This window comes from Chaetodon auriga, chromosome 16 (genome assembly GCF_051107435.1).
Source record: "Chaetodon auriga isolate fChaAug3 chromosome 16, fChaAug3.hap1, whole genome shotgun sequence".
Classification (NCBI taxonomy): domain Eukaryota; kingdom Metazoa; phylum Chordata; class Actinopteri; order Chaetodontiformes; family Chaetodontidae; genus Chaetodon; species Chaetodon auriga.
In genome coordinates, this window is record NC_135089.1 from 3,841,822 (window position 1) to 3,864,580 (window position 22,759).

General features: G+C 44.1%; 3 protein-coding genes across 3 annotated transcripts; all 3 read left to right on the forward strand.

Moving 5' to 3' along the window:
- Positions 1-292: 292 nt before the first annotated feature.
- fam117aa (family with sequence similarity 117 member Aa) lies at positions 293-8,449 on the forward strand. The gene is made up of 8 exons (XM_076753131.1): positions 293-729; positions 1,971-2,116; positions 4,679-4,774; positions 4,986-5,099; positions 5,393-5,509; positions 5,913-6,138; positions 6,231-6,405; positions 7,005-8,449. Exons 1-8 carry the CDS (start codon positions 606-608, stop codon positions 7,216-7,218), a joined length of 1,212 nt encoding a protein of 403 aa, XP_076609246.1. The 5' UTR covers positions 293-605; the 3' UTR covers positions 7,219-8,449.
- A 470-nt stretch (positions 8,450-8,919) lies between these two features.
- slc35b1 (solute carrier family 35 member B1) lies at positions 8,920-15,562 on the forward strand. Its single transcript, XM_076753677.1, has 9 exons — positions 8,920-9,477; positions 10,496-10,599; positions 10,736-10,866; positions 10,971-11,001; positions 12,098-12,258; positions 12,357-12,483; positions 14,106-14,212; positions 14,337-14,490; positions 14,658-15,562. The coding sequence occupies exons 1-9, from the start codon at positions 9,353-9,355 to the stop codon at positions 14,708-14,710; spliced, it is 993 nt and encodes a 330-aa protein (XP_076609792.1). The 5' UTR covers positions 8,920-9,352; the 3' UTR covers positions 14,711-15,562.
- Positions 15,563-16,523: 961 nt separating this feature from the next.
- On the forward strand, positions 16,524-18,606 carry ndufa4a (NDUFA4 mitochondrial complex associated a). Its single transcript, XM_076753663.1, has 4 exons — positions 16,524-16,676; positions 17,476-17,564; positions 17,849-17,909; positions 18,333-18,606. Exons 1-4 carry the CDS (start codon positions 16,635-16,637, stop codon positions 18,387-18,389), a joined length of 249 nt encoding a protein of 82 aa, XP_076609778.1. The 5' UTR covers positions 16,524-16,634; the 3' UTR covers positions 18,390-18,606.
- Positions 18,607-22,759: the final 4,153 nt, after the last annotated feature.

The following is a 22,759-nucleotide window of genomic DNA, read 5'->3' on the forward strand; positions in this document are numbered from 1 at the left end:
ACTTTGGAGACCACACACACACTGTGAATAGACCCGAGTCTGGAAGTGGGTTTGAAGGGGAGGAGGGGAAAGGCCATGCCCCGCATAGTGGAGGAGAAAAATCTCAACAAAGTGGATGGGAACTTTAAGTTTAGGGAGGGGTTTCCCTTCAGGAGACAGATGGACGCGATGGCCAATAAGTGCTCAGTAGTATTCTGCAGCAACCAACCAGATCGCCCCGACTTGGAGCGATACACTACACGAGATAGTTGCACAGGTTGAGCCGAGCTGTTGTGTTGTCAGTTTGCAGGAACAAGCGGAGTTGCGCTGCGTCCTCCTCAAGCTGCAACATGACGGACTGTGCGTAAAATACAGACGAGCGAAGCTCCTCTGCGCTCCTTCACCCCGAGCGCGAGCCGCGAAGCCTCAAAAACCATGGTCATCATCACAAAAGAAAGTCCAGCAAGAGGCCCCGATCAGAGGTTTGGATCATCGGTGTGGAAGAAGTGAATGTGGACAGAAGGAAAGCCAGAAAGACGCAGAGCTGCAGCGAACGACGGGACGGAGAAAAGTGCGTTTTCTTCAGCGGGGCTCGGCTGTGGGAGCGGAGTGGGGGGGCGGGGGGGATGTCGGCCAGAAGTGGAGCAGCACCTCGGGGGTGCAGCAACCCCAGCCTGCAGCCCCTCAGAGCCACAGTCCCATTCCAGCTCCAGAGGGGCTCAGCTCTCCTGTGCAGGGAGGTCAAGACGGGTAAATACACAGAGGAGGAGGGGGGTGAAACCTGCGTCCACTTCCATGTGGTCCAGAGCTGAAAAAGTTTATTTGGTGTCACCTTATCACCATGATCTGACTTAGAGGGCCTGTTTCCCATGCTGAGGGCTGTTTATGATCTAAATCTAGTGGATTCCAGCGCAGCAGAACTGATCAGGTCTCTTTATTGTGTCACAAAAGAAAGTAGATCCAAATCAGTGGACAGAAAATGAATGAGCGACTGTTTAGATCCTCATTTTTCAAGAAAAAAAGGCCAAACATTTGCCTGCTCCAGCTCCTCCAGTGTGAGAATCTGCTGCCTTTCTCTGTGAACTGGTTGATTAAGAAAATAATCAGAATATTAATCAGCAATGCAAATAATCAATAGCACCTCTGAATACGTCTTAACTTGCGCATGATGACTGAGAAAAGTAGAACAGCTCGCTGAAAGAGAAGTCGTGTCAGGGATCAGGCTGCTTCTGCTTGACTGTCTCCAACTTCTTACCTGATTTGTGCTCCACAAAGTACAATTCCAGCGTGCAATGAGAAAGTTAAGTCAACACCGAGGGCTGCTAACCCTGAAACATAACACTGCTCTCATAATGTTATTTGGACTCTCCGCCGGCCCTTTGCACCCTGACCTGTGGGATCTGGGCTGCATGCTTCATGCTAACGCAGCAGCAGCTTTTAAGGCTTCTTTGTTTTACTTTGAGGCCGATGTTCTTAAACCGTGTCCATGAAAGTCACATCTGTGTGTAGAGGTGTTTATTTATACATCCTGTCTACCCTGAGACTCGGCCTGATGACACCATACTGTGTGTGTGTGTGTGTTCGGGGGTGGTGGTGGATATACTAGTGGCCTGTGGTGACTGTTGCCAGTGTTGTGTAGCTGGATGGCTTTGCTCCAGGTCAAAGGCATGGTCCACACCTGCCAGAGATTACAAAGAGCTGCCAACATGCACACATACGGCCCTGCACGCTGCATGCTTACTGGTGAGGAGGAAGCCTGGGAGCAATTTTCTAAACAACTACCACTGGTGTTAAAATACTGTTTAGCCTCCTAAAGGGGTTTTTTATACACATATATGTCACATGCAGTGTTACTAGCTAAACATGATCACACAGGCATTGGCTTTTATAACTTCTGCAAGACAGACGTTGTTTTGACAAGTGCTGAGTGAAGGCTTGCACAACCTCGACACGCTCGCTGACTTCATGCCTTTTATTTCTGTTCGCACAAGCCGACAGGACCGCGGCCCGCCCGCCCAAGCCCACGATCCGCCGAACTCTTTCCTTGGACGCCATCGTGGGACCCTATCTGCAGGGACAGTGGCCCAAAGAGGCGGAGAGCACGGCTGTTACCTGCGTCAATGACAAAGCCACGCAGGTGAATTTTAATACGTCGTGACACTGTCACATTAGCTGTGATGCCTCGGTGTAATTACTGTAATCAAACGAGGCTGGGGACAGATGAATAAATGTTATGCGTGCTGGGGTAAGAGCACTTTGCCCATAAAACCTGTTGCTTCATGTTGCATAAAGGGAGCAGACGAACGTTTGCTCTGCTCTGCTTTTCTTGCATGTTCAGGATTTCTATAGAGGACAAGATATCTGATGTTGGCTCTGCAGGTGTCTGGTGGTTCCAGTTCGACGCTGCGGGTAGAAGGCAGCCAACTGGAAATAGTTGTTTTTGTTCTTCTTTAAACTCTGCTGTTCTTCCCTCGCCCCCCCCCCCCCCCCTCGACTGTATCTGCTCCTAACTAGTGCACAAAGCCCCGACTAACATCACCAAGCTCCGCAGCTTCGCCTTCGCTCCTGACACAGTTAAAACCCGAGCGAACCCCCTTCGCCTCCATTGTGAGGAGCAGACCCCTCCTGACCTCATTATACAGGCACCCCATCCCCCAGCACTCTCCCCAGCCACACACACACACTCACGGGCGCACCACCGCCCCACCCAGCACCTCCTCCTGCCATAGTTCCTCTGCTTTACTTCAGAAGCTATAACTGATTGTTGGCTGCTGTTTCATTCTTCATTAGGCATGCTGTTGCACTTTCTCAAGCTTCCTGCAAATTGTGCAAAGAATTCGGTGATGTGGATTTTAATTCATGGAGCTTAACATAATTAGAGGACGGGGTCACAAAGAAAACTCAATATGCCTGTTCATATATACAGATGTATGCGACCTTTGTTGCATATGAAACTTCTTTCTCCACCCTGTTTCCTGTCTGCCTCTGTCATTATCCAAAAAAAGGCCTCCAAAAAGAAACACTTGTACCTGGAATGACAATTATAAGTGTAATTAACCTCCTCTGATGATGCTTTAATGATGCAGATGTGTGCTACAGATGATATGATGCAAGTATTTACTTCAGGGTCAGCAGATTGCACAGTGTATGAAATGTGTAATGATCTATAATTATATATAATGTCAGTTCCTGTTTAATGCTGAAATAATTAGTCAATCAATCAGTGGATCAAACAGAATAAAACTGCAACAATAGCCAAGTGAATGTGAGGCATTTCTCACGCAAAAAGGACGAATCTTCTGCTTCCAGCCTTCAAACGTGAGGATCTGCTGCTTTTCTCTGTTTTGTTGAATTACATTTTTAGTGTCGTTGAGTTTTAGACTGTTGATCAGACAAGAGAAAATTTGCATGTTTTTTTTTTATTATTTATTTGACATTTTGCAGACTGATTAATCAATAGAATAGTCAAAAATAGAGTTAACATTCTGAAAATAATCATTAGCTGCCCCGTTTCTGTCACTGTGGCCCAAGCAGGAATGAAGTACACGCTAACGAGTCGTCCAGGCTGGAAACACTAGCTATGTGGACCAAATGCTCTGCTACCTTTGAGTCTTTTTATAGGTTTGTGTCCCATGATCCCCCTCTTCATGTTTTGGATGATTGGGTGGGGGGGGTTGGCAGCTGTAACTCTACACCAATGTCACTGTATGACTGACTCATAGCGCGTTTTGACTTATTTAGTCAGGCGATGGACTCCATGCGAGTCGAGGGCAGGAGATGGTGTCGGCGTTTCCTTGCAGGCAGTCATGGCGCCAGTAGGATTTCTGTGACTCGTGAGGCCGACGCCTAAAGAACAGGCTGTATTTGACAGGAGAGCATGACATGGCCACACTGCAGGCAGGGAGAGCTGAATGACGCTGCGTGATGTTCGCTGCCTGATGAATGGCAGGGACACCGGTGAGCGGATCAGTTTGTTTCCGAGCGCGTGAAGCAGCGTCGCAGAGCCGCGAGTATCCGATCCTGCGGGTCAGCTCGACCCGGGTTTCGCCCGGCGATGATGAACTTCCAGTCGCCTGCTCCCAACCAGCAGCCCGGAGCCGTCAACCAGGCTCCCTCTGGCAGGAGATCAAGAGTCAACGTGAAGAAATCGGTACGGCTGTATGAGTGAAAGAAGGACGTTCTGGAGTTGAGATAGACAAAAGAAGAAGTGCACCAAAAAGTCTCCCTGTTGGTGTTTTTCTCAGTTGTTTTCCCTCTACAGTACGTGACTTTGTGAATAACAGGGTTACAGTATGTGTGATGGTGTGTGTAAGTGCACTGAGGTGTTGAATGCTGATACTTGCACTGTATTTATAGTCTCTACAGTGATGTGGTTTGGATGTTTTCCCCTGCGTGTGGAAGCGGGGCTGTTTTGCAGCTCGCAGTGGTTTTTCGTCGCCTTCCTCTGTACAGCTGTTGTGAGGCAGGTGTGCAAGACAGCTGTAGGGCTCCACTTCTGTGTGTGCTGTCACACTGTTGTGTTGATTGATTGAGTTTACTGGCTTTAACAGAAAATGTAAGAGGCCTCCCAAAGGTCAGGCCTGCTGTCAAGCAGAATTAATGCCCCAAAAAAAGCCATTTTCTACCACAGTGCCTGAAGGTTTGATAGACAAACGCTGGACTCTTTGTTCACCTCACTGTGATCATTTCTTCTTCAAAGACTCCGAGTTCGTGGGCTGAGGAGACCCGAGGGAGGAGAAGCGGCGGCGGGCACAAGCGCTCAGCGTCGTGGGGCAGCGCAGAGCATCTGAGGGAGGCAAGTGCATCAGTTCATCTCTATGACGGTTAATTAATTAGTTGTGTTTCTCACTTGCACTCACACCCTTTGCCGGGCACCCCCCCACCCCCCCTCCTGCTGATGGTGTGAAACATTAACAGCCCCTGAGGGAAAAAGCTTATAACCTCTCCCTTTTTTAGAATGAATCGCAGTGACTCCTGAATCATTTTGCTCTCCACTCTGCCCTCAGGTGGCCAAGCTGAGGCACCAGCTGCAGAAGCGCTCCCGCCATGGCCCCCCCTCCGCAGGATATGAGCTCCCCCACCACCCCCTGCCAGCAGGTCATGCAGCAGGCATCACTCAGGTAACCCGCTGCCCTTTTGTCTCTTGATTGCATGTAGTAAAGCCACAAAGAGCAAAGTTTTCATGAGCACTGCTGATCTGTCCCACGGGCAGGCCAGGACGAGCTCAGTAACAGGGATATAAAAAACACTGGTGCTTTTCTTAGGACCTGCTGTCATCTGCTGCTGCCGTGCTGACATGCTGTCACAGAGAGTCAATTTGAAACCAGCGTCTCATAGTGTGCCGAGGCAGACGTCCTCAGTCTGTAAGAGTGCACGCTCTCTCTGCTCTGCTCACGTCTGCCTCTCTCTGCAGACGATGCCCCTGATGCCACTCAACAGACTCGCCCCACGGCTGCGACGCAGCGTCGAAGGCCTGAACCTGGAGCTGGAGGAGGTGTTTGTTTCCGAGAAAGCTGACGATCAGCATGAGGTTAGGCCGCTGACTAACGCTTGAAACCAGTGAGGCAGACGCAGATCCAACAAAAGTATACTGTCAGCAGCGAGTGTTTTAATGTGTAGCTGAGTTTCCCTGAAAAGAGCGAAAGTGTTTTTCAGTCGGATTTATTTTTTCACAGAAACAAAACGATTTCTGTTTGAGCTCAGCTTTGATACTGAGACTTTTTCAGAGCATCTCGGGATAAAAAGAAATATTTTGGGCCCCCGCTGAAACTCCCCTCGAGCACTGTCAGAGCAGTCGATCGTCACATCATCAGAGCTGTGATAACTGCTGTCTGGTCTAACCAAGATGATCTTTGCTTTAAGGTATTGTAATAATTATCTTGATAACTGCAGAAACCGTCTAATGATCAATTGTTTCCTCCTTAATGCTCCAGATTTTGGATATCCCAGATGGCCACAGGGCCCCTGTCCCTGCCCAGAGGTGCAGCAGCGGCTCTCAGAGCGAGCCCTCCCCGGGCCCCCTGGATCCTTCCCTCCTCTCCCCGTCTCAGTCCCCCTGTCCTCTAGATCCATCGCTGCTGTCGCCTTCAGATTCCCCTTGTCCGCTGAACCCATCTCTTCTGTCTCCATCACAGTCTCCCTGTGCCATGGGAGAGCCGGGTGAGACAGCTGCCAACAGACACACCGATTCTTTCTGTATTTGTTGAGGGTGTTTTTAACGAAAGTTCGGATGTTTCCGTCCTCCTGTGCAGAGCCGGTGGACTGCGAGGCCCTGTGTCCTTCTCCGTCGACATCGCTCCCTTCCTTTGCGCTGGATCCTCCTCTGCTGCAGCCCTGCTCCTCCGCTCCTCGCCCCAACAAAGCCTGCTCCTTCCAGCGCGAGCCTCCAGAAGGCTGCGAGCGAGTGCGAGTGTGCGACGAGACGCTGTGAGTGAACGCTTTTTAGACCAAAAGATCGAGCACGGATCGTGTAATCATATCAGGATTCCTCAAGTGCCAACGGAGCAAATCAGTAAAGCTCTGAATGAAGATCAGATCAAACCAAAGCGTCACACAAATCTCACCAGTTATATCGCAACTGTTAAAGCAAGTTTTTCCAGCTTGGGCTGATCTGCAACTGTGATGATGATGATATGTGAATCCGTTATCAAGTGAAAACGGCAAACATTCACTGGGATTCGCTGTGTAATTCTCAGTTCAACCTTTTGGGGTTTTGAACTGTTGGTTGCAGAAAACAAGACGTTTGAAGATTATATATTTTTTTATATTTTATTGATCAATAAGTTAACTGATTAATCAAATTTATGATACAGATTATTTGATGATTAAAATAACATTTGTGCACACGTCTCTCATCACAGCATCAGTTGAAACCTCCATAAAAGGATTTAAATTTATGAAAATGTCGTTAGTCGCCTGATTAATTGTTATTATGATGTTAGAAATGTGCGTGCTACATACACTCCCTTTATGATCCAGCACCCCGGAGCACATGCCAACTTCCCTCTCCTTCTCTTTACCCACAGGTCTGCCTGTCAGGATGAGCCCCTCCTCCAGCCATCCTGCCCTGACCCCAATAAAGTCAACTTCACCCCCCACGGAGGCTCTGCTTTCTGCCCCGTCAGTCTTCTGAAGCCCCTCCTGCCCTCCATGGACCTCCTCTTCCGCGGCCTGTCAGTCTCTCCGGTCACCGGCTGCCCAGGTCAGGCCTCTCCTACCAGGCACCTGGGTATGCAGTAGGTGGATATCTGAGCAGAGCCTCTGAGGACTAAACCACTCTGCACTGCCTGGACCTGCAGGAGCTGGATGTGTTTTACATGCAGGGTGCCAACAGATACCTGTGGTTGCTCTTCACTGCTGCGACATGCTACGATCGCTCTGATCAAAATAAGTGACTGTAAACATTTCATCATACTCTAGATTACCTGCTTTACTGATTATTTCCACCTGCAGGATGCTCGGATGCAGCTGATGTTTGCCTCATCAGCAGAGTATTCCCCCATGTGGGCTGTGGGTGAGACTACAGGACTGAAGTTGTGGAAATGTTGGAAAATGCAGAAATGGATGACTGAGTTTTTCACATTTTCTTTCTTTCTTTTTTTTTTTTTTATAAAACTGATTATTGTTGTAGTTATGCGTCAGTGGTTCAGAGACTGCAGTTTGCTCGGGATGTTTTCATTTTCATGTCAGAAGAAGTGAGTTCAGAGTCAAAAACCCAAGCACTTAGAACACTTGAGCATTACTTCCTCACTGTTATTTACTATTGATTCATATCCTAGTAAAGCATCGTTAAGCTTAGATGAACTTTAATTTGAGACACTTCGTTAATGAAAAGTACTTGATGGCTGACATTTCTTAAAATCTGTTGGTTGAAGAGAAATATTTTTGGCCTTTAGTTTATGGTGGCCTACTTTTCTACAGATGTATTTCTAGGAAGAGATATATTTTTGTATCTTTGTAAGGAGTTTGAGGCAGGTGATGCTGTTTTTTATTCACTTTCTGTTTATTCTTTGGTGATATATAAGCAGGAATGGATGTTTTATTAGCTTTATTTGTCTACAGCAGGCATTGTTCTAACCAAACAATTGCAATTTGGTCAACTTTTTTAGATTTTTGAGTTTTTTGTCTCGATCTGAGCCTCTTCGGACCGTGTTGTTCTGGTCAGAAAGCATTGATTCAGTTTGTTATTAGAGAGGTTGATTCCCTCTGCTTGAGTTGATGCTCAGTTGGATAAAATGCTGTCCTTGTCAGCATGATCCTATGCAACACTGATTTAAACAAATAAATAATAATAATAATAAAAACATGCCCTATAGTAGTGGATGAGAAATAGGTACTCTTTGTCCGCCGTTTGTTTTCTCAGACCTGATTATACAACATTTTCATACTTTTTGGGGTCATGACACTCAAATTTGTTTGTGTGCCGTTGCTATTGTGAAGTAAATAAAATAACCAGATTTTCTGGGCGTTCAATACATCCTGGTACTTATCATTCCTGTGGTTTTGCTCTTGTTGTTGTGCCTTGCCTTTTGACACGTGGATTTGTGGTTTAAATCTAAGTACCGCCTCTTTTCTCACAAATTGGCTTTGTGATTGGCCGAGAGAGGACCCGATTGCCTTACATGGACCAATGAATGAAATCCACATCCTAGGACGACAAAAAGGCACGCGACATTTTCAAGGAAGGACCTCATATTTTGTAATAGGTGCCTTTAAAGCTGCCGCGTGAAAAAAAAACAGCCAAGAGAAGTTAATTATATCGAGCCATTTAGCATTTGTTGTTATTTTTTACTTCGAATCGACGCGGTCCCATTAAACACACCATCATGTATTTGTGTTCACGATTTAATTTAGTAAATTACATCTAATAGTTCAGGCGTGGTTGTTTATACCAATGAGGACCTTTCACAAAACTAATTTTCCTGACGCGACCGCTTTTTCACCCAAACTAAAAATAGGCTTTAATGGCTATGAAAACACAGACTGTACTCGCTTGACACTGCACTTGCCTGCATTACCTGATGCTTTGGATTTTACACTTGTCCGGGGGAAGAAACTTTAGACTGTCGGAGGCAGAAGATACACCAGAATGAGACATAATAAACAAATTACATGATATCTGACTGACTGTAGCACCAGCCAATTCAGGGTAGCTTAACTTGCTAGCAAGCTTTGGCAAATTAAAGAGTAGCTGTGCATTGACATTATCAGCAAAGCCTTCAACTAACGTTACCACATAAACTACAGCTCACGTGAAACAGCGAGCACCATATCCGGGCTCGTGACATCGGCGATAGTGGAGCGGGACGTTGGTGTGAGGGGCGCGGGGAGCGGACCGGTATCGGTTTCCATACCTGGGCTGGTGGACGACAGCATGGCTGCGGGAAAGGGAGCTAGCAAGCCCGCCTCGCTGTGGGACAACATGCGGATACGGTTCATTGTTTGTTTCCTCGGAGTCTTCGTGTGTTACTTTTACTACGGAATTTTACAAGAGACCATGTAAGTAACTTAACAGTCGTTTAACAGCTTCGTTTAGCTTGAACACCCGGTACATATGGCGTCCTCTTCTGTGCCAAACTCCATTCAAAAATCTGTCAGTTTAATGTTCCCTTAAGTGTCGACAGTTCCCGAATCAGTATAAGCTTTGTGTTAATTTGGCAATGCTGTAACGTTATGTACTTTACAATAAAGTGAAAAAGTACATACAATGCTAGTGTGCTCAATCTATTCGTTATGCAATCGCGTGCGAGGTATTCGAGTTGCCTCTACCAATACGCAAGGCAAATCTGACATTAAAACGTCATATTTTGGATTGGAGTTTGGCGTGATATTCTGTTCTTACTAGAAAATGCACAGTGGCCCCTATACCCTTGTATAGAGGTACAGGGTTGCCCTTTCCAGTTCAGTGAAACTACTGTGTCATTGTCATAGGTGGGGTAACACTTTTTTTTTATGTTCCTGCAACAAGCATTAACTTTCATACTTTGAGTCCATTTAACATGAAACTGCAAAAGAAATCAACAGGTCATAATGGTTATTTGTGGTTCTCTAGACAGAGTAAATGAAGCAAGTTGAGCTCAGCCTCTATGGCATATCACATACTGAGGCATGACACGGCTGGTATGTTGTTGCCTAAGTCACGGGAGTGGAAGGTGAACATATTCGGTTTCAAAATGATGACTCGAAACTGGCGTCTCAGCAAAGCAGCTCTTTCACGGAACTAAATGACAGGCTTTCTTTGCATATTGTTATCCATAATATTACTGTCTCCTTTGAGATGTTGGTGACCAGCCAGTAAGCAACACTACTCCTAGAAATTCTTGGTCCTCTAACAAAATGTCACCAGGACCACCCCTCCCTGTCAGCTGTAATTTAATGCACTATGGCCTCTCCTTTCTGTGTGGTCTTTTCATAGCTTGTTCCTGTCAGGGGGGTCCTTTGTAAGCTCCTACAGTTTCCGAATCATTGTCTGCAATCCTTTGCAGTAATTTCACTGTTGTTTCTCTGACTTTTCCAGCACTCGAGGTGAATATGGTCAGGGAGACAAAAAGGAGAAGTTCAGATTTGCCCGGACGTTGGTCTTAACCCAGTGCATCGTCAGTGCTGTCTTTGCTAAGATCTGTGAGTGTGCTGTACAAATGAATACAAGTGGTTAATTAAAAAATGTACAGTGTACATTCAGTCACATTTCGATAAGAAAAATGTTGTTATTCTATCATATTATGGTCTGTTGATGCCTCTTCCTCTTTGTCACCAGTGATCCAGTTTTTTGAGGGCTCTAAACCGGATCACACCAAGAGCTGGCTGTACGGTCTGTGTTCCCTCTCTTACCTTGGAGCCATGGTGTCCAGTAACTCTGCCCTTCAGTATGTCAACTATCCCACACAGGTGAGTCTGTGCTTTTACATGGGGCAGGCTTAGTTAACATGACGGGTTTGGATCATCAATGCTTGGTGCCTTTGTATCCTAAAGCTGTGTTTTTCATGTGATAGGTGTTGGGGAAATCCTGCAAGCCCATACCAGGTAAATCTGATAATATCACGTTTATTTAGCCTTCTGCTTTCTGCCTTCATATCACTGGGATACCCTCACATCACATACATAATATGATATTACAAAGGATATAATATTACAGTTACTTCCTTCATAGTCATATATTATATACTACAAAATCTAAAAGAGCACTGAGTGAATAAAACACTCATGTAGTCAACATGTTCACCACAAGTCCAAGAACCAGTTCAACCGGTCTGTCAGACAGATGCACTACACCCAAAAGTTTTCAGGCTGTGTAAAATGGAAATGAAGACAGAATCCACTAATTTGCAAACAAACTGTGTCCCTGAGCCCATGCAGCAACATCCTTTATCCAGCCATGTTCACAAAGTGGTGAACCTCGCTCCACCACATGAAGCCCCTTTCATACCCAATCATGATCCTCTCACCTGTTACCAATGAGCCTCTTTACCTGTGGAATGTTTCAAACAGGTGTTTTTGGAGCGTTCCACAACTTTCCCAGTCTTTTGTTGCTCCTGACCAGACTTGTTTGAAACGTGTTGCTGCATCTAATTCAGAATCAGCAGATATTTACAAAATCAATGAAGCCGATGAGGTCAAGCATTAAACATACCTTCTTTAAACTGTTTTCAGTTGTGTGTATTTCTGTTATACACAGCGTCGCAGCTCTTTTGGAATCAGGGTTGTCAACAGATGTCTGAAATTGTGGTTGCTCTTGCTCTCAGATCTGATCGTGTGAATAATGACTAACTCAGAATCTGCCACATGTCATAATCTAATGTGCTGATGTACATATTTACCAAAGTGCACACGGTGTACATTTCCCATGTGCATATGGTACTTGACAAAGAAGAGAGATTCAGTGGAGTGTGTGGTGTTGAGAGCGTACACAGCAGGTTACAGTATGTCCTGTTTGTACGTGAAAGTTATATCTAGGGTGTTATCTCTTGTTCCACTCTAGCACTCTGTCACTCTTTCACCATCCATGTTTTCCACTCTCAGGCGTGAAGGCCTGACATTGTATACAGGGCAGGATTAAATCACGCCCTAGCCATGGTGTCATGGCTGAAATCCATCCATCATACTGTTGTTACTGTTGCAGTGATGATCCTCAGTGTGACCATACTGAGGAAGAGGTATCCACTGGCCAAGTACCTGTGCGTGCTGCTCATTGTGAGCGGTGTAGCCCTGTTCCTCTACAAACCCAACAAGAGCTCAGCTGCTGCAGATGACCATGTTTTTGGGTTTGGAGAGCTGCTGTTGGTGAGTTGATAAAGCTTTATGTTCCATCCCATCTTTTTGCCACATGTTGCTGATCTATCTGTGTGACGTCTCATGGCTCGGTCCTGTGTTTGCTACAGCTGGTCTCTCTGACATTGGACGGTTTGACCGGCGTGGCCCAGGACCACATGAGGAATCGCTTCCAGACCAGTGCCAACTACATGATGCTGAACATCAACCTGTGGTCCATCCTGGTGCTGGGACTAGGTGAGTCAGCTGCGCTCTCTGCCAAATGCTCGTCTGACTGAACATGTGTGTTGAAGTGCCAGGACCATGCAGGGTTTCCTTCCAATCAAACTACCAGGCAATTTCACTGATTGGCACACCTGCAGCCAGAGAGGAGAAGCTAATGAGCAATATCACCTTGATTTGGTTCTGTGCTGCCAAAATGTGGCAGAATGAAACAGAAATACTGATGTGCTGAATGTCCTGTGGCAAAACTTTCTCTCAAAGAACGCTGAAAGCAAGTTTGAATACTTGCTGGTATTCAATGCTGTAATGTTAGAAACATTTTGCAGCAAATTGGTGCAGTGTTTGTGTATCCTGGCACTCAATGGCACGTAATTGTTTGTTCTCGAGCTAAAACTTGTAATTGTCATACTTTGACATGGTAACCAGTGCCACATTACACAGGATACGTGGGTATGCTGTGGGTTTGGACATTAAACATCTCATTTTGCAGTCTTGTGTTTGCTCCTTAAACAGTCTGAAAGGATCTAAAATGCTCTGAACTGAAGGTCCAGATCATTTAACGTGTCTTGAAGTCAGATTTTGTTAGCATGCTGGTCTCCGACTGCAGCTATATGTCATATCGCTTTAAGGCGTTTTAGCATCAACAGCTGAATTTTATCTTTGCTGTCAGTGTAATGTTCTGTATTCTTAAAAAGCTCTGTCTTTATTAGTCGTGTTCAATTGTATCAACAGAAATTATTTCATAGATCCCAGGACGAATAGCTGCTGCCACGCAGAAGCCAATAGCAATCAGAATAAGTAAAAAGACCAAACAAAAACCAATAACAGATGTGTTAGAGGCTCATTAATAAAAGGTGAGCAGTTTCCTCTCAGGAGCCAAAAACTCATTAATTCAGTCAAGGCGAAGTGTTCAGTGTTATCTTTATAGATAAGGAATCCTGCAGTGCGAAGCCCTCGGCTCTGTGAGGAGGTTGCTGTAATATGCTGAAGAGAAAGGCGCATAAAACAAATGCAATATAACAAGGGGCTTTCTGAGGCCAGGCACTGATGGGCCGCGAGATAAAGATCAAAAGGTCAAAGTCAGAATGAGGACTGAGAGATTGTTGTCATTCTTGTAACAGTCTAATTGGAGTGCGTGCTGTCTCTCATGCGGTGCCCATCTCTCCTGCACATCCTTCATTCATGGGCTGTATTATATTAAAAAACGCCAAATTTGTTTGTGCAAAAGTGAGTCAGGCTGCATCAGAATCCCTTCACAGGTCCTGAGTTTTAGTGTGTGAGCACGGCACATACCCAAAGACACCCCTGCTCCCTCTATAAGAAATCTGCCTTCGACAGCTTTGAAGTGCTGATATTTCCCAAGATGCAAAGGTATTCTTATACCTTCACTCCCACGATTCCATGACACCCCCACACCAAGGCTTCGTCTAACTGCTGCTACTGCGTTACACCACTTGATGGCACCGTATGTCCACACTATCAACTCTGTGATCTGATTTTCTCTGCACATCAGTGCCGAGGATCAGGCCCTGATGTGCAGAAATATCTGACATTATGTTCAATTACTGGCTTGTTTTTGAAATGGCACTGACGCTGTTTTCCTTTTTTATCGGTGCTTTCATCTTCTCTGCTCTCAGCGGTATTGTGGACGAGGGAGGTGTGGGAGTTCCTTAGTTTCACTGAGCGCCACCCGAGCGTCATCTACAACATTCTTCTGTTTGGGCTGACCAGTGCTTTAGGCCAGGTGGGTGGACGGACTAACAGGACCTGATGTGGCCTGTGTGCAATGAATGCTTGGAGATGAGAGCGTCCCGAAAATGTTTATCCACATTACACTCCTTAATGTGTCTTTTGGATTATTTTACCAGACTTTCATCTTCATGACGGTCGTGTATTTTGGGCCTCTGACCTGCTCCATCGTCACCACCACGAGGAAGTTCTTCACCATCCTGGGCTCCGTTATTCTGTTCGGCAATGTCATGGCTACGATGCAGTGGGTTGGCACCATCCTGGTGTTTCTAGGTGAGAGCTAATTCTGGTTTAACACTTGGCTGCCCTCTCTTACTATCACTGTCTGCATGTAACCCCCCCCCCTTGGCCTCCCACACAAACCACTTGGTAAATAATGCATTGAGAGTATAGCTGCTGGTTAAATTGGTAGAATAATTTCTGGTGATTTCTCTCTTTAGGTCTCGGACTTGATGCAAAATTTGGCAAAAGCCCCAAGAAGACGACACACTGAAACATCAGGAGCGCAGCAGAGACAGAAACATTGCACATCAAATGGAAACACGATAGCCAGTATCTTATTTTCACAAGACATCCTGTGCAGGCGTACTGTATGTGCCTGTGGTTTTATTTAAGTACGGTTCAGATTTTCTGTGTCTAAAAGAGAGTTCTTGTAGTTTTCAACTCCAGCTTCTGTTGTATACTGTTGAGATATTGAAGAGAAATGTTTTACTTGGGATCAAGTCGTGAATGAACTGTGATGAGCCATGAACATCACACGCTTATGGAGGAGTTTGGACTGGCTGAAAGACACGGGTGGAAAATACTGTAATTCTTATTTCTCTCAAACCAGCTCACCTCCCTTGGATGGATATTGAACCAAACAAGGCCGAAGACGTAAAGTTTCCAGCATTTTTCTCATGAACTTACCACCAAATAAGACTTGGTTTACAAATTGTTGCTTGAAGATGTGTAATTATCACATACGTAGTTTATTTCTTGGCAAACAAGTAGCCAAGTATCAAGTCATTTATATAATATAAAGGGTTCTGTGTAGCCTGTTGTCATGTCCAATCTTACTATTGAATTGTTTTTACTTTTATTTTCTACAAGTTGAAAATAACATGCCATAAAAGGGAAGTTGTGATATGTCTTGGTGATTTCCTTTTTATTACGCAGACTTCTCGTGATCAGTCAGTTGTGATACTCATCGCTGATTGGATGCTGCTTGTTGGAAATGGCTGCGAATTGGCCAACACCTGCTGCTCAGCACTACTCATTAATTCCACAAGCGGCAATCATTACCACAGCAACATATGTATCTGCCAGCCAACTTGTTTTTTTAAATTAAAAAGCACATGACCAACTTTGTGTTTTACCATTTATCCCTTAAACTCTGAAGATATTTTGACTATTTATATTGAGAAATTAAAAAAAAAACAAAAAAAAACATTTCTCTGTTAGCTGCTTCACGTAACAATATTTAAACATATTTTGATAGTGGGAAAACATTGAAGCACAGTGTATTTATAAAATAAATAATAGCTCAGGGAATCAGCACCTGTGTCATCAACAGAATAAGAAACACCAGACTCATAAATATTAACCACCTGAAACTGAAAAGAAACTGAGCAATGAAACTAACTGACTTCCTTGAAAACTTCAAGGTGTCGTTCTCTTCACATCTGAATGCGGAAACAGCGCCCCCCGCTGTAACACTCTGGTACAGGAAGTTCACCTCCTCACACTGACAGAAGACACAGCAGCAGTAAACTGTGTCTGATAAGTATCTCCATTATGTAACTGACATCAGTTAATTAAATCGAGCTTTTATTTACTTTCTATTAAATGTTGGAATTTAATTATTTGAGTAGAATAAAACATATAAAACAGAGTTATTAATACTACAACTTGCTAAAATGATCATACACATAGCCACATTGGCTTTTGTGAAACAGAAATCAACACATACACATTGCATTATCTTGTATATTGTATACATTTAATGTATATCAGTATAATATCAACTCGTTAATAATTATTCAGTGACATGAAGGTTCAGTGTTGATGTACGGTTTAGCTTTGTTTTGGGGTTGAAAACTGATGATTAAGGCGAAATTACAACCGCTTCAGTTTTGCCAGAATAAAATACTGTGTAGAAATAAAGGCTGAAGTGACAAAGCAGCACACTGATGAAACCTTAAAAAAAATACTCGGTTTTTATTGCGTGCAGCGTCTCATAAATACTTGACATAGTACACATATTAATTAATAATTACGTGTTTTCGCCGCTGTTGGTCAGGCAGTGCTTTAGCATCCTAAGTGTGTTTCCTCGGCCTTTCTTCCGCCAGATTAAACTGCGCACCGTTTTGGCAAGACTGTTCGTAAACCGTTTATTTCTATACAAATTGAGATAAATCAGCCTCACAGCCGTCAAAATGCTCGCAACAGTACGCAAACAGCTTGTAAACCACCCAGCTGTAAGTATATCTCGGTTGTATTCAATAAATGCCGTTTTTAGAGGTCCTTTTCTAAACTTTGACGATCTGAGAATTTTTGTGGCTAACTTAGCTTAGCTGAACTAGTTAGCGGTGCTAGCTATGGCAAGCTAGTACTCTGACTGACCGCAGTGACTTTGAGAAAGAAAAGAAGATGTGCTCCACTCTATTTTATTCTGTAACATTCATGGAATAACACACATTTTCCCAATTCCGTTTTCGAAAAGATTTTTGGCATTTGATACTATGGAGTCAAATGAGGTCACGGCTTCAACCAGAGGACAGCACCAACTGGTTATTAGCCAAGATGAGGGTCTGCTATGCTGAAAATAGCAACTAGTTAGCAAGTTAGCTGGCTTGGCAGCGTTAGCAAGTAGCACTGCGAGATGCTAACTAGAGCTTCAGTCTTTCTAAGCAGTTCTGTACAACCTGTTATTTGACTTGAGTAAGTTGACTTAGACGAAAAGTAGTGACTGATAGGAAGGTGTAAATATAAAGTACATGTAAGTCGTTGCTCTAAAACTAGCCCATCTCAGCACATGACAGCTGTAGTCCGTAAAAGCTAAAGCTTTGAGGCAGATTGAGCAGAGGTGATGTTTAATATTACGGTAGTTACTTTTTACAGGCAGTGGTCATTTTTTAAAGCGGCTGTGCAGGCCAGTGTTTACAGTGCACACAAGCCGTCAGCAGTTTCTGTGTACTGATTAAGTACTCCATAGAGCTGTGACAGGTCACATTTAAGCTGATGAAAGTTTCTTGCCTTCCTGTCTGTCACTAACAGCTGATCCCCCTTTTCATCTTCATCGGCGGAGGAGCAGCCATGTCTATGTTGTACCTCGCACGTTTGGGCTTGAGAAACCCTGATGTCTGGTGAGTCCTCCAGTCGCGACTCAGAGAGCCTTTTTCTGCCTTTTTATTCTACCACTCTTTTACTTTTGCTCTTTTCCAAAATGGCAAGTGGTCGGGGAAGTGTGTGTAAATTGCATCTAGTGAGGCTTGGAAATGAGACAAAAAGAGCTTAAGAAACTGACAGTTTGGCGGCTTTGATTTTGGAACACAAGGAAATCTTTTACTTCCAGGTCATGAATGACTAAGTCAAGATAGGTCTCTTTTGATTAATCTTTCACAAAGTGAACCTGTTTTCTCTCCTGCAGCTGGGATCGCAAGAACAACCCAGAGCCCTGGAACAAGATGGCCCCAACTGATCAGTACAAGGTGTGCCTCAGTCACCTCTGAAGAAATCTTAGTACTCGTGCTGTGTTGCAGGTTTGGTTTTCTGTGTTGAAGAGTGTAGGTAGTTACATTCAGGGATCATAGTATGGACCTTTGCCAGCCTTGTTGCTTAGCCATGGATTATACCTTCAGTGGGATTAATCAAATGACATAATCTGGTTAACGCTGACTTGTAGTAGCAAATCTGATAAAGTCATTAACTGCTCACACTCGATCAAAAGTCAGCTTCCCAAAGACAGGAAGGCTAATGAATTTCTGAAGTATTCAGAGATTAATATTTTATTCATAACAAGAAGATTTCATACATCAGCTCAGCGCAGCCTAAAATATAAACTTTAAATCACCTGAAGTCACTTTTTTGTGAAATGTGCTAGTACTTCAGCAAAGATCTGTTTGTATTCTCAGTTCTTCACAGTTAACATGGACTACAGCAAGCTGAAGAAGGAGGGCCCCGATTTCTAAAGATCATATCTGCTGGACCAAAAGCACAAAGATGAGCTGATCCGCACAGCAGCGTTTTGAACTTCCACCAGGAAACTGAGGGATGCAGAGGCTAAACCCGCACAATGATTCATATTTAAGTTTCCTCATTGCATCCCATTGGCGTGTTGAAACCTTGTCTCTTATTTCTCATTATAAATGGTTGTCAATAAAGTGAAGGAGTCTTTTCTCCTCCATACAGAGAAAAGAACCTGTTTCATTCATTCATTGAGATTCAGTTTATGAGCACTTTGCTTTCTGTGTCCTTGATTTTTGCATCATGTTTTATTTGTATCTTTACTTTGACAAATATTACATACACTCGCATGCATTACCACCCAGACCAGCTTCCACGCTCTGTTTACAGTTGTGTCATGCTCTGCTGTTACTATATGGGCTTTGCTTTCACCTCATGTCACCTTCGTCCTGCCTTAACCCAGCTGCTGGTGAACTATGTGGCACACTATTCTTGGCTGCTTTCCAGGGTCTTATCGGTATGGCGGGGGCAGACTTTAACCTGGTCACATTTGAGCAGTGGGCTCCCTCTCCTGGTAGCTGTTGCAGTCCAGACAATGTCGTGATGAAACCTCTTCGCTATTTAGACCTGTTTGAGACCTACCAGCTGCCCAGTGCCTCTGCTGCATAAGTTGCCAAGCTTTCAGAGGATGCTGTACTTACAGACTTTTAAAGGGAAGAGCGAAACGACACGGCTCGCTCCCTGCAAAGGTTGACTGTTGTTTGTTTAAAGCATTAAGAAGAAGAATCCTTTATTAATGTTCATGTGTAGCGCTGAGCCTTGGAACAGGGCTGCAGTGGGACATGTGGAGGTGTTTCTCCTTATAGAATACCATCACTCAGCCAGATGAGTTTGTAAATGTCAACAGGTCGTGCTGTCCCATATGCAGCTCGGGGAAGTGCGACAAGGATGAGCAGCCAACGCAGTGCAGAAAATGTCAAGGAGACCTTCGTATTTGAATAGAAGCCCACGTCTAAGTCTTCATCCAGCCTCTCCAGGGCTGGAGCGCTCCACGCACGTACCTGTCTTTTTTTAATTAATTTATTTTTTTTCCACCTGGGGAAATGAAAATTAACTTGGGCACAGCACGTAACAGTGCTTCGCTTTGGAACATTTGAATCCTTCCAGCGTGCTCACCTTGTTGACTCGAGGCACTCGGGCCCAAAATAGCTGCAATCAGTTGAATAGTTCTTGAAACAGGAAATAACACAAAAATGCCTTTATTTTCCCGAGCTCATTTATTTGTTGATGTAACCTGTGATTTCCAGCTTAATGGGAGCAAAATGAAAGCAAGTGACATGCTGTGTGGCTTGACAGCGAACGCCAGTGGCTGAATGGTTGAGGGAAAAAAAATAGCACAAAATGAATCCCTCTCAGATCAAGATAACCTTTTTTCTGCCTTATTTCATGCTGCTGTTGTGGGGTTAGGAGCCTTCAGCTTTCTGTCTGTGTATGATGAAATATTTCAATCAACCAAGAAAATGATTCCATCTTCCATCTCAGCAATAAGTGAGCTGCAGGTTTTTATTTATTTATTTATTTATTTATTTATTGCATTAAAATCAGAAACAACTGTTATACTGATGATATAAATGTGGAGTAAAATTGCAAAGAGAAACATCTGCGTTGGAAGCAAATGTCACCCAAAGCTTGACATACATGAGTTTGAAAATCCCTCCGCAACTCAGGGCACTTTCTAAACCTTGTTTTGTAAAACATTATTTTTAAATCTGAAGAATAAAAGCAATTAAAATGAATGATGACTTGTTGTTGTCGTGACTGTTTAAAATCAAGAAGGCTCAGCATCTGACAGCCATGCTGGGCTCCGTTGTAAGGGCAGTGTTTCGGAGCTAAATGCTAACATCAGCATGTTGGGCTGGCATAAGTTTACTCTGTTCACCATTGTGATTTAGCATGTTATCATGCTAACATTTGCTAATTAGCGCTAAACATGAAGCACAACTGAGGCTGTGTGCGCATCCTCTGGGGACCATGACTGTCTGTAAGAAAGTCTTTGTCAGTCCATCTAATATATCGTCATTGTTGACGGATTTCACGGCTCGCATAACTAAAAATCTTATAAAACATACTGTACATCAACATGAATGGTGACATACATGACATTAAAGCCACTGTCCAGTCCATGACTGCTGGCAGAGGAGCTTTCCTAATCGCCAAACCAGCTAACAGTCAACCCTGAGGGTCAGTCTATGACAGGACAGCCACAGAGGTCAGAGTTCAAATGGCTCCATGGTGGTGAATTCTCTGAGGACACTGGCTGAACACAACTGTAGAAACAATCTGACCCGCATCTTTAGCCTCGTCCTCCTGACCCCCGACCCCTCTGTTGAATCCGGCCCTTTTCTGCCACACTGCAAAGGTAACATTGAAAAAATAATGAGGGAAAATACTGTGAGGCGAGGCACAGCCGATTGCTGCTGCTGCAGATTGTCTTCTAAAGGTCGTTCAAAAGGTCAGGCGGTCCAGAAACAGTGCAGAGGTTCCTGCACCACTCATGCAAAGCCCTCACTAGAGCGCCATCATGTGAGTTTGAAAGTGTGTGTAAGAGACGAGATTAAAAAACTTTATATACGTGTGTCATCATGCACCGACATACATGCTCAGATGTTGCTTAGAAATGTTGTTTGCATGAAAAAAGCCGTGTGATTGAGTTTGAATTCAAAGTGTTTTACTGTGATCACCATGCATATCACGGCAGCTGTGATTTTCTATTCTCTGCAATAAACATGAAATGTACGCAAACCTTGCACAACATCGGCCGCGTACAGTCTGTAGCAGCAGCAGCAGCAGCTCGAGTCCTGTGTTTTCTTTTCAAGTATTTTTATCTTGGGAATTTTATCCGTTCAGCTGTGAAGATTATGCAGAAATACAGATGACATTTAGCTGGCGGAAATTACTGCTTTTATATTATGAAACATTCACTGCTGAGAAAAGAGTCTGCAGCTTCTTCTTTTTTTTAATTTGGCAGCTTTTTTCTCCTGCAGAAGTGATATTACTGACTTCATACATACTCATGTTAAGTTTTGCTGCTTTGAGCATGAATCAATCAAGCTTTATCTCAACAAGCTGCAAACACAAACTAGCTCAATGTGCTAGCTGCTAGCTGTGTTAGCAGCTAGCATATAGTTGCCTATTTAAGCAACAGAAACAATTATTATTTATTTGGAGGTGTGTTTCTGGTCATCAGGTGAATCTAAGTCCAATATTAATTTTCCTCTTTTTCTCTGGACCAACATACAAAGGGAATGTCTGGCTATTTAGCGGCTAAATGCTAACTAGCTGGTCACTAACTGCCTGTCTGGGCAGGTAGTGCACGGTGGTTTTATCAAGAACACTTTAGTTGAAAATTCAGCTGAAAATAAGATCACAAAAACACGAAATGTTCATTTATAAATTTTAAGTCATGAATGTTTATATTTATTTTTAATCAACCAATTGGACGCTCCAAATTTTTGGCAGTCTAGGTTCCAAATATTGTCTTTTTTTTTAATAACATATAACTGCAAACTGCAATTTTCATCAACATAATTCAAATTTTAATTTTAATTAATGCCTCATTCATAAGAAGAGAGTTTTAACATTTAGAAGATTTCTGCTGACACCAAAGTTGCCTTGTTATCATACAGTCAGGGCTGTTAGCGTTATCTCCTCCACTTTACAGCTCTTCTTATCAATAAATACTAAAAGATTACGCCACTGCATCTTTCTGCCTCCTGTTTGTGCTCTCTAAACATCTTTAACATGTGCTGCCTCAATCAAGCGCAGGTCTGCAGTGGCCACAAAATGTATATTTTACAGATATTTTGCACTGACTGATGGTGAGCAGAGACGAACCAGTACTCTGAACCCAGGAGGAAACAAACACCCAGCCTTCATTACCTCTCAATTACTTCTCTGTTTTCACTCAGTCGGGCTCGCACGCAGGCATAAACACTCACAGATGCATTACTGAAGGAGTAAACTGCTTTCCCTCCCCTGCTGTGAGCTGTGTTGAGTAATGAGTGAAAGCCTTTCTCCCTCTGATTCTCGCAGAGAGGGTGCCTCTCATTTTTTGCCATTTGTTGTTCGACTCAGAACTGCTCTCCACTCGTTCTTGCTGTGTGTCGCCCCTGCTTTGTTTTTCTCCCTCCTCTCTCCTCCTTTCAAGAGTTTTTCACGTGTCCTTTCATGAAGCCCGGACATGGACTCACACTAGCAGTCGGCGCGTCGTTGGAGTTTCACTCCAGCAAAAACCTCGTTGATCCTTGAGCTTGCTCACTCCGGATGACAAAGTGCCATTTGCAGCAGATGCACACAAAGGTCAGGGTTGTCGATG